Here is an 11,893-nt window from a genome sequence, read left to right as displayed (position 1 = left end):
CTCCTAACAGAAAGCAGCTTCTTGGGTTGGTGTGGTTTAAGGAAATGCGTTGTGTTTTAAGGCGTGTATACGTCCTGCTTGTGGTTGCAGCTTTTGGCAAAATCCCGGGGTCTCGACTGGAAAGAGGCAGAAAAGCTGCAGGAGGTGCAGCTCCGTTTGAAGCTGAGCTTGGCAGAGATGCTGGAGGTGCTCGAGGAGGTGCTTCACCCGGAGCCTTATAGCCTAGAAGAAATTGGGCAAAAGCTGGGAATGAGTCCCAAGCAGCTTCGCACCGAGGTCCTCAGCCAGAACACTCAAGACGGTGAGTCCCTGCCGAAGAGATGGCCGGGGGGGGGGGCAGGGTTAGTTTGGGTAAAAAAGATGTCAATAGTAGAGGAAGGATGGAGACATTTCAGGTCGGCCCACTCTTGAACTCCTTGTGGAGCGACTCAATAAACCAGTGTCTATTGAAGGGGAAATGTGTAGAGTATTAAGTGGATCTGAAAGCAACCTTTTATTAATTCATCAATCGACGGGCTTGATAGATGGTCCTTGGTTTAAATGCATGCTGCCCTCTGGGAGCGAGCAGCCTCTGATCCAAAATCTGGCTTTGGCATAACCATGAGTTAGCCCACTAACCTGTGCCCATGTCCGGCTATCCTCCTTCTCCTAGAACATGCTCCCAGGTCCATATTTCTCTGGGGCTTCAGCTACATCCGTCTATGAATGTGCTTGTTCTTGGTTGCCTTTCTGCTGAGCAGAGTTGCTGACCGCACTGTGAGTGAGCAACAGAGCCTGAAAGAAGTTCTCCCAGGAAGAACCTTCGGGCCAGTTACCCTGTAGCCTGCCTTATCAATCTCATTGCACTCTATAAAACAACTGAAACATCTTACACACAGGGGTTTTCTATGTAGAGATGCACATGTGGGTGCCAATCTGGCCACATGCGTTTTTCTGTCCTCCTTGCATGCTTGTGAGCGCACGTGGAAGCAGGTATTGCCCACAGCTCCACAGAACATGAAAGAACATTGTGAATCATTGTTCATTTACAGCCTACAGATGCATTTCCTACAAATTCCGATAGGAAGAGGGGAAAACAGTCAGATTTGCAAAGCAATCCTGAGATAAAGTTTGGTTAAAACATCTCGCCCTGAGTGTTTGGGATACAGCAGGAAATAACAAAGTCAACACTTAAAACTGCTTCGGCTGACTTTAAAGGACGATGGGCAAAATATTTCTATTCCTAACATGGTAGAAATGTGATCAAAGCAACTTCAAGCTTGCATGCCTCAGAAAACTAAGGGGAAGAACACTTCGGCTTGTTCTATAAAACATCTCGCATGTGTTCTGAATTCTTTCCTTTGAAATACATAATGACTATTTTGATCTTGATCATTGTTTTCTTTTCTTTTGGGTAACGTTTTTATGGAGGAAGTGAATTTTAATACACTCTCATTTGCTTGCCGTATAGCCCTAAATATTTCTGACCATTATTAAATCAGCCAGCTATATACAGTCATGGCTGTCGATATAGACATGGGATGTTTTGGGGGGTCACTGGCTGTGTGTTTACTTCAAAGTTCGGTATGTTTTCATCCTAGATTTAGGTCATGAAAACAAAGGAAGCTTAGGAAATGGTCCCCGCCTGCTTCATGTGGACCTCATCAGGTGTGAGCCAAGTTCAGAGCTCAATGCAGCTGAGATAAGAATCTCGCCCTTGGGATATGGGTCTTGATTTCCTTTTCCGACCTCTCCGTTTTCCACATGGGAGCACAACCCTTTCCACAGATTCACTGCAAGCTGCCAGAATTTCCAGTCCTTGCCTCTCCCCCATTGACTGCTACTCAACCTGGCTCCATGCTTCGAAAGTAAGGGTCATAACTAGTAAACATTCTCCGACGCTCCTGTTGGGTTTTTTCGGCTCAGTTATTTCAATAACTTGGTTGGCTTTAGGTAGGGTGTACATGGACTTACTTAGGAGCACTGTCTGTGGCTGCAACACAGTGTATTGGGCCAGCCTGGAAAACCAGTATATGGGTGGAAGGTTCCATTCAGAGTCTCTTGGGCTGAGGATCTGTTGTTTTTTCTGGGAGCCAGCCCCAAGCTAGCAGCTGCAGTGGAGCTGGAAAGGTCTGCTGCCTTCCCTGAATTGGATCAATACGTTGCAGGAGGCTGGGGGGGGGGGGGGAGAAGCATCAGTGGCATAGCTTTGCCTTGGGACCAAAACACCTTTGTGCTGGGAGGTGATTGTGTGCAAATGTGTCCATTGAGGCACCCGAAGAAGCCCCAAGTTGAGGGGGCTGGGGGTGTGCATGATGTCTTGGTGAAAAACAAGGCACTCTGTGCCTAGCATTAAAGGCAGCGAACCCCAGGTTTTCGGGAGCCCCCCCCCCCAAAAGGACAGATGGAGGCCCTCAGGGTTCCAGCCAGTAGATTAGGTCTATTTCTGGAGAGACCTGAAATGTCATTGGAAGTTACATCTTTGGGGGACTATTCATGGCGACTAACGACTGGATATAGACCAAGGCATGGTCTAGTCTTTGTCCTTTGATAGTAAAATGGCAGCTTTATTCTGCCAAAGACAATTTGGCCCTCGGACCCAGTGGACTGGCAGATGGGAGACCGAACAAGGCCAAAGCACAAACCCCCTTTTTCTGTTGGTGGGGGACCACGGTGTTCCTTTGCGCTCTGCAGCAAGATGCCACTAAGTGTGCTGGTTTGCGTGAAGCAGCTGTTTTGGTCCTGGAGGACAATCTGTCCCTTCTCAGTCCCATCGCATCAGGTCGAAGCACGAATATACGGCTATGGCTATGAGAGGTGGTGGTTTCTCATTGCCATTTTTTATTGTTTCTCAAGCCCACAAGATTCAGACTGAAAGCCTTCAGCCGAATGGAAGAGCTTTTTGGACAGAGCAAAGATGTTTATGTCCATCTGGACGGAGGATCTGATTTCCTTGGTTATTTGGTTTTACGGCTGTGGTAAATCCCACCACCATCTGTTCTGCTTTGCTAGGCTAGCAAGATATTTTTTTAAAAAATGCACAAAAAACCCAAATGCCTCGCATGAGTATGCCCAGTCTCAGCGTGATATTCTGCCATAAAACAGTGTCTTCATTTCCCCTTAAATTGTGGGATTGGTTTCCTTTTAATTGAAGTCTTTTACAATCATTTTGTTCCTTCCCATTTTTGTTTTGTTTTTTTAATTGCAGTCTCAGTCTAACAACCAAGCCTAGGCTGAAATGTAGCTGTCAGAGGGCACCCAAGCAAGCTTGTTGAGGGTTTGTCAATGTCTTTCTTCTGAAACAGAGTTTTGCCTCTTAACTAGGACCATAAATGTCAAACACTTTGGCAGACAGGGACATCAGCCACATATGCAAATCAGACTGTGATGTTACTGTGAGTAAACTTCATGGGAAACAGTGGGACGTGCTTCTAAATGAACTATCCAGAGAGGAGGAATCTCAGAACAGAGCGAAATATTCCTGGCAAAGTACATCCGTGCGAGCTGCTAGAGGAGTAGTTTATTGGGAAAGTGCAGGATGCTCCTTCTGGAGGTACCAAGATCGCTAGAAAATTTGGGTTATGTAATCATTTACTGAAATGATTTTGCCCAGGGCACGTGGGGGTTATCAAGAATTAACAGAACAAGAACAGAAATGCCATTCTTTTCCTAACCATATTTTGAATCATGAAACATGTGGTCACTGTGAAAGATGACAGCACATGTTCTGAAAAAAAATCCACAGCTCCTTTTGCAAGTTAACACTGAAAACTTTCTCAAGAAAGCCTTCAGATATTACTTGGAGCCTTGCTTTCTCCTTGCAGGCCAGGTCCTTGTCCCCCCCAATCAGAGTGAAGGTTTAGTGCTGGAAACAGGAGCTTCCATAAGAGCTGAATGGCCCTTGTGCCTGGGTTCATGTCATCTGCGCAGATTAATGATGGCCGCTCAGTCCTTCAGAGAAAACAGTGTCTGGAAGGGACCTTATTAGTGCAAAACAAAGGCTTCTGTCTACTTATTTTGCCCTATTTTAAGACTATAAAGTCATCTTTACTGCATTTTCCTTTCAACATGCATTAGGCTGGGAAGTTCCCAATTAAGCAGTAATCTCTGCATGTGGCAGAAGGATAATTAGAACTTGCAAAGTAGAATTTGAGCTTCGGTGGAAAACTGTATCAAAACATTATAGGGGGCTTGTCTTCATTGCAGTTCTAAGTTGTCCATCTGGAATTAGGTGACAGCAGCCAAAATAAAATGTCTGCACTGCATAAACAGGCAGTTAGTCCAGGATTACCCAGTTCTCCAGCTCCTCAAGAGTCTGGAGAGAGCAAGACAAGATAACAGCTATCTTAACCATGTTGATGGAGGCTACCAATTGTTGCCTTCATATTTTACAAATGTTATCTTGGAGACTTTTTAAAGGTTCTGACTCCCTCTTGCCAGCATCTAACACGCCGTCGGCATGTGCAGCTTTCTGAAAGGAGAGGCCACTGCCAGAGCTGATTCATGTCAAAACAGTTCCCTTCCCTTAAGTGGGATCATTTCATAACTCACTACTTTGGCGAAAAGTCCAGCTAACAAGAGAGCCTACGAGAACGACAGCCCCGGTTTCTGTCCTCTGGGTGGTCACGATCACTCTGGAAGCCTTCCTCTAGATTAGAGGTGTGGTTGCAGAACCTTCTCCTCCATGATACAGAGTCTTGCTGAGAAGCTGCCTTCCCCATGTCTGGCGGGCGGGCAGGCGGGCGGGCAGGAGTAACAGATAGGATCCTCATGGCCAATATGTAACATGATGAGCTTGGGAGAACCACAAAGAGCTTTAAGGTAATCTGGCTGGGGAAGAAGCATTTTACCGAAGGGTGGTCTCTGAATCAGTTGCAGCCTTTGGCTAAATCGCAGCCTCCAAATTGAAACCAGTCGTGTTTTCAGTTCATTCTTTGGGTTACTACTGTTCAGTGTTAATTTACAAAAGAGGAATGGCAAATTCTCATGCAACAGCCGATATGCCTGAAACACACACACACACATTTAAAAATTGCCCTGCCATAAAACACTGCCTTCAAAAGCAAGCCTCTTTTTCCGTGGCTTGTCTTTATCAGCTGCCCGGCAGGGAAAATGGGCATCACACAGTGTGAAAGTCACTGGAGACCAGTTCATAAACTTGAGGACATTTTGTCCTCTTGAATGGATTTGGTACGTTAGGAATTGTGCAAACACACTCTGTTGTTCAGTGACCCTTCCCAGGGGTCATTTCCATGGGGGCACTCATCTTTATTTAATTTTAGGTTCCACCCTATTTGTGTTGGTTTCAGTCATATTCCAAAACCCGTGATGTCTTTAGCTGTCTGTCCTATGTTGTCTGTTCTCAGTAACACCAGTCATTTTTTGAGATCAAGCCAAATCATCCTGGCACCTCTCAAGAGAAATTGTTTCGGTGCTCACTAGAACGTCCCTTTGGCTGCCATGGACTACTCCTGTCCTTCCTGGGGAAGGATGATTTCACAAATGAGGCATGATAAACGGTGAAGCTTATGGGAAGTATCATAGCTCTAAATGCACCGGGGTACCATCGTTGCTCTGGTCTTCTTGTAAGGAAAATCAAGTTGGGAGATACAGCCTTCTCAGAACGGTGCGTGATCCATAGAGCCAAGAACTCAGTGAAGGGGATGGTGGGGAATCCTTTATGTTACTCCTTCTGGCCCCTCGGTTTGGTCTCTGAGTGCCGTGAGAAAGGCAAAAAAAGGGGGGGGCATAAGAAGAACTGGGCTGGACTCCACAGTGACTCTCATTCTGTGCCTATGGTGGCCGACCAGGTGGATCCAGGAAGCCAAGACGCAGGGTTGCTTTAGCTGCCGGTTCTTGCACTGGCAATCCCTGACTATTTTTAATTAATCAATTAATTTGCCCCTCTTCCAACCCTACAGTTCTAGGAGTGTGTGACTGTAAGGCACGAGCCTAGTAGATTTCTCTTGCTCTTTTGAGCAACCGGAAACGCCGGTTTGACTGCACCCTAGAAAGAGCAGATCCAGCAAGGTGGGCCCTCTCTACTTCTTTCAGGCAAAGCCCACCATCACTGGCGACTAGTCCCATAAACAGCTGCTCTCCTTCGAAATAGCTTAGCATCCAGTCACTGCTTTCCGTCCTCGGTTCAGTCAGAGTCTTTCCTTTGTATCCATGTTTCACTTTTCTCTTTTCTTTTAAAATCTAGTGGCCACTTTCAAATTGTACCAGCGTGCTAAGCACGTGTACAGCGAAGCCGCCAGAGTGCTGGAGTTCAAGAAGATCTGTACGGAGGCCCCTGAAGATGCCCTCCGGCGGCTGGGAGACTTGATGAACCAGAGTCATGCCAGCTGCAGGGACTTGTATGAATGCAGCTGTCCCGAACTGGATCAGCTGGTGGACACCTGTCTGTAAGTTAATACACCACTATGACACTTTTGTAAAGCACCATCAGAACAAAGGCGTTGGGAGGGTCGTGGGTGATCCGATGATATGGAACAATCCTTCTAGCACAGCCAATGTTGACATCTGCTTTGTTTCTATAGTGCAGGATCCAAAAGTGTTCCTCTGCTGGAGGCATGGTGGAAGCCAGCAGAACTGGAAGGGAGGATCCTCCTCATTTCTTCTGCAGTCCCTCGTGCATCCCGAAACTGGTTCTTCTGGAGAGCTGGGTCATACCCTAGAGCTACTTTTGAGGCAGTGTGGAGGGCTGCAGCAGAGAGAGGAAGAAAGCTCTGCCAATGATGATATCTTCTGTTAGAGTTAGTAATGGTCACAGACCGACATCAATGAGACATCAAACACCACCTAATCTAATTTGACAGGCAACCATACAGACCAAAATATATTCACATACTCACTCTGCAGGTTTCTAGCATCAGAAACATTTTTGCCATTTCTTTCCAGTGCTACTGCTGTTGAGAGCAAAAGAGAGTATGGTTAGTGGCTGGTATGATTGGGAAAGAGGGGTGAAGAGTAAGAAGCAGGAGGGAAGATAGTCTGCTTTTGCCCTCTGCCGTCCTCAAGTCGTTGACGATGGGGCATCTCCCAACCTTGTGTTGCTAAGAGTTCTTCCTGCTGGTTGATGTGCTGAATTTTTCTGAAGGCCTTTTGTCGGAAGTGCCAAATGCTGCTGTTGTCTGGAATGGCACGATGAAGGCTCGCCAAGCCCAGATCCTGACTCTGTGTACTTCAGTAGGAAGAAGAGCAGCTCTCTCGAAGCCCAGGTCTGTTTGTGTGGACTGAGCTGCAGTCGAAGCGCATCCAAAAAAGCCCTCGCAGAAGAAGCAAGCACCTTTGTTATGTTTGGATTCCCGAAAGGACAAGAATTCCTTGAAGCTGTGAGATCTGAAGTCCAACTGGAATCTGAACCAAAATTCTAGGAGGAGAGGCTGCTCCTTTATGATGTCCATCTAGTCTAGCAGAGTCTGCTTTCATTTGCCACAACTTTTCAAGGTTTTCAGCAAAAATCTTTTCCAGTCTACTTGAAATTGCACTTGGAAGACTTTGGCACACAAAATGTGCATTTTGCTATGCTTCCCTCAAATGCTAAGGAATAACTTTAGTTTTTCATAACCATGTCTTTCCCAATCCAGAACACATTCTTCTCCTTCCTGTGTGTTCCTTGCCTTTACTGACTCCACAAAGATCAAATCTTGATGGTATTATGGAGCAAGTCGAAAGTAGGACTTTTTTTTTTCTCTGCAGACCATCCAGTGGGGTTTCTAAAGAGCGTTTACTGAAACGAAAACTGGCTCCTGCAGGGAAATTGGCTGCTCTTTGAGGGGCATTTCCCACAATAAAAGAAAACCAATAACTACACTTAAGTAAGAACAAAAGCAGAATGGACTTGATGGCATTTGCTTTCCAAATTCACCCACTACCAGTCCCCCCGGCCCCCGGTTTTTCGCACTGCTTGCCCTGATAACCCTGAAGCTAACTTGGGCCAGTTTCAAACGTAGCATTCTAGAGGGGCCCAGCAGTCACATCATCTGCTTGTCATGCCTTCCGATGTTTGGCAGGAAGCGCTGGTGGTTTGGTGTACTAAGTAGCTTAAGTGAAAGCTATTACCACTTCTTAGGCCATGTTGCAAGAGGATGAGGCTGGGGAGGGGTTCCAGCCATGAAGCGCTGGCAAATCGGGTGGGAGGGTTCCTCGTTCCATTAGCTCCCAGCAAATGGAGGGACATCCGATACCACTGTGTAGAGCTGAGACCTCTCCGTTTCAGGCCCAGTTGTGGCTTCACATCAGCCAACCGGTAAAAATGTATTAAGTAGTTCCCATCCCGTATGGATTCTATGGCAGCGATGCTGAAAGGCAGCTCTATGGATTGCAGCCTAGGCATTAAAGCCACAATCCCACATGGAGTTCAGCACATTTATGGCAATGTATGGTTATAAACGACCCCCGCTAGTGGGATTCCTCTGTGCATCACAATGTAACGGACTGCCATCTCTGTATTTTGAAAATGCAGGTAGTTCTTAACAGTGAAATCCCACCGACCTCTTTACGACGGCAAATTGTCTCTTGCTTGGTAAAGGCAGCTGTCCCTGCTGCCTGCATTTCTTGTCTGGGAGCTTGTCCTTAGGACAGGCGTGCGGACCTTATGGCAGCTCCTATCAGCCCCAGCCAGCAGAGCCAATGGTGAGGTAATGGCAATGATGGATGTTGTAGTTATAGATCTAACAGCCGCCAGGCAGTCACAAGTTCACCTGTGCTTCAGCGAAATATGAGGGAGTCCCCACCAGAATCCCGGCCACCACCTTTCTGCCTCTCCAGCCACACCCATTTGCGCTCTCCTGCGTCGTCATCTCTATCGAGAGGAGGCCTCAGTGGCGGGAGTCAGAGGCCAGCCAATGGTTGGAGCGAACAGCTCACTGGTCACCCCCAAGACTGCTGTGTTCTCCTCCACTCCGCCGGCTGTGGCTTCTTTCCCGTTTGGGCCCATGCTCCTGCCCTTGTGGCTTCGGGAAGACGGCAGGCGGCTTTGAAGGAGCAGGCTTGATCTACGGGTTTCCCCCATGGGTCCCACCACGAAGGGCCCCCTGCCTCTGGCTTTAGACAGAGACCACTTGGCCGGTTCCATAGCGTTTCCCACTTTGTCCTAAGCCAGGCGGTCAGTCAATCTACGACAAACCTAGGAGAGTTATGAAAATGAAAGTGGGAGACGCAACCTGTAACTTGACATTTATTTACACAAGCTCGTGCAGTCATGATTCTTTTCAGTTTTCCACTAAAACCTGACCTAGAAGATTTACGATAGGAAGTATGTTGCATGCAACCAACCTCTTGTTTGTTCATTTCCCCTTCCTCTCATACAGAGCAATCGTTGTATTCTGCCTTGTTGATTAACAGTTCTTGTTTCCTTTGGCTTTTGAGGGGGGGGTTCCCCTCCCCCCCGACTGGTAATTGATTAAGGGACCTGACTGGCCCAAACATTTATTTGATACACTTTTGGTCGTGGGCAGCAACTGCATATGTTAACTGGCTTTCATACACGATCCAAGCCAGCTGCGATATATGGGCTTAAAAGAGGATGCGGCAACCTGGCTTCAGTCTGCTGAATTCTTGGCTGTGACAAGATGTCAAACTGAGAAGTTGAACTCTTCCTGTCCCACTGTTTTGAGGTTTTGCTTGCATCTTTCAGTTTTGTCAAAAGTGTCTCTGCCAAACCTTTTCCCAAAGATCCATAAGAACAAAGGTTTAGAGTGCCAAAACGTTTTGCCACAAATTGATCAGCACTGTTCAGGATCCCACAAACAAATTTCTACTTTTGTCTTGGGATATTATTATTATGATTATTTTAATATTACTTTGCCTTATGTTTTGCACATCATTCAGGAAAAAGCTGTATGTTTTGTGTGCAATTAACTCAGTTCAGACTTAATGGCGACCCTCATGGACTTTCTGACATGTCTGGTCTATTTCCACCAGTGCCACCCTGCAGTGGCCCTTCATCGCCACGTGGGGACTTGAACGCCTTCCGAGTTCTTGGATGACACTCGATTCAGTACACACAAACTGGCTCCGGGACTTATTAATAACAAAGATTTTCTCTCTCTTTTTTTTTTTTTTGCCTGACATCTTAAAACAATTTTTGGTTCTGATCCCAACTGCGCTGTTAGAAAAAGAAATACTTAGATTCACTTTGGAACTGGACTTTGAAATGGTGGGATATGAGGGTACAAGCAGTTGGATCCTCACCTCTCACTCCTTAGCTGAGCATCCATCCTCACCATCTGCTCCGTCTAGGGCTGACCGTTTGAATGGTACCTTTAAACAGCTCCGAGCCCCTATAGTCATGGGGAGCTAAACGACAACTCCAGTCTTCCATAACCACCTCCGTAGCTAATGCGGATATTTGTTTTCTTTATGGGATGTTTAGGAATCCCAACATTAATATGTTGCTTTTGCTGGAGCTCCTTTCCGGGCAATTTGCAAAACGAAACCACCACAAACCATTTTAATATACTCAAATTTGAAAAACAAAACACAAGCTCTTTTAGGGCTTTTCGCTCACGGTGTTTAGAAATGGCAACTTTTCTTGTTGCCGTCTTCTTCTAATTTTATTACTGCTTTTAATGTAATGCTTGTTTAATTCTTTTTAAATGTTTGCATGTGCTGTTTTTAGCTTTTAAATATTGTCTTTTTAATGAGGTAAGCCGTTTTGGGTTCTTTTAAAGGAGAAAGGTGGGATAAAAATATTTCAAATAAATGAAATGAATACCTACATAAATAATGAGGCAACAGGGAGAACAGCCTTGGCCGAACGTCTGAGAAGGCACCCATGTTTGTGTAGCAGAAGGTCAGTCCTACCTTTTTGAATCAGGCTTGGAAACTGGCAGCTATTTTAACATTGGAGAGAGGTGATCCAGATCCTCCGTGCCAGCCACAGATTCTGGCCGCTCTGTTCTGCACTAACTGAACCTTCCAAATCAACTTCAAAGGCCATTCCGGGGATGAACATCTGGGGCCAAGCTATCTCTGTCCAGAAGAGGTTGGGGTTGGTAAATCAGATGAAGCTGGTTCAAAGTAGTCCGCGTCACTGAGACAACACAGGGTCCAGGATCAGCTGCGAACCCTGTCCCTTTTTGGAGTGTGAGCCCTTCCAGAAAGCATGCCCAAACCTGCCCAAGCCAAGCCATCCTCCACCCTTCGCACCTTCTTCTCAGATCCAAGTTTCAATACAGCGCCTTTTATCCTGTTCATCACGGACATCGGAAACTGTTTCTGGGTAGATGGCCTTCCCAATAAGTTGGCGTTCCTGTAATGATTTGGGGGGGGCAAGATGGGGGTGGAGGTACAACGGAAAAGGACAAGGCTTTTGCACGGCAGAACTTCCTGTGCTTGGGAATTCTCAGAATGACACAACATCCCCTTTCCCTGATCGTTGTTGGGAAGGAAAGGATCTGGTGAATCATGAAGCATCTCATCCTGATGAGCAGATCTGCTCTATGTCTGAACTTTACCAGATTTGGAAATATGTGTTGTGACTACCAGCTGAGGCATGAACTTAAGGAGCTCTGCTAATGGAGGCATGGAGCAAAGTATGTCTCTCCTGCCTTCTGCTGCTCCTCCTCCGGCTTTAAACAGAGGTTCTAGAAGGTTACGAAAGGAGGGATGCGTTTGAAGATGACAGATGAGAGGAATCCACAAACTGGGCACCAGAGCAACATCCAAAAAAAAATGGTTGCAAATAGCTTTGCCTTCTATGCAGATACTTGCCCTTTTAAACATCTGCTTTGCAAGCGAGTTTTAACAAGGACATCTTTTCAGTTCAGAAAAGCATGAAGAGCCAGCCACACTGACCCGGCTCAGCCTCCCCCATGAAAGCGAAGGCAGGGGCTCTTCCGCTTCATTTCTCCTCAGTGTAAGCAGCAGTGAGGGACTGGCGCTAGCCCATCAACTCCCTCACCTT

The 11,893-nt window shown here is 46.5% G+C and overlaps 1 protein-coding gene across 5 annotated transcripts in view; it reads left to right on the top strand.

Annotated features, from left to right (window-relative positions):
• GALK2 (galactokinase 2) overlaps positions 1-11,893 on the top strand; it is a 35,344-nt gene that overhangs the window by 22,164 nt on the left and 1,287 nt on the right. For 4 of the 5 annotated variants that reach the window (XM_072982100.2, XM_072982101.2, XM_078380998.1 and 1 more), the window contains 2 exons: positions 91-301; positions 6,185-6,386. In XM_072982100.2, the coding sequence (XP_072838201.2) occupies positions 91-301; positions 6,185-6,386 (413 nt within the window). Of the gene's footprint in view, positions 1-90; positions 302-1,580; positions 1,848-6,184; positions 6,387-11,893 lie in introns of those variants that run through there. The other variant, XR_013538978.1, reaches the window with a different exon arrangement.

The sequence above is a fragment of the Pogona vitticeps genome, chromosome 12 (genome assembly GCF_051106095.1).
Source record: "Pogona vitticeps strain Pit_001003342236 chromosome 12, PviZW2.1, whole genome shotgun sequence".
NCBI lineage: Eukaryota > Metazoa > Chordata > Lepidosauria > Squamata > Agamidae > Pogona > Pogona vitticeps.
This window is presented reverse-complemented; position numbering and strand designations above follow the sequence as displayed.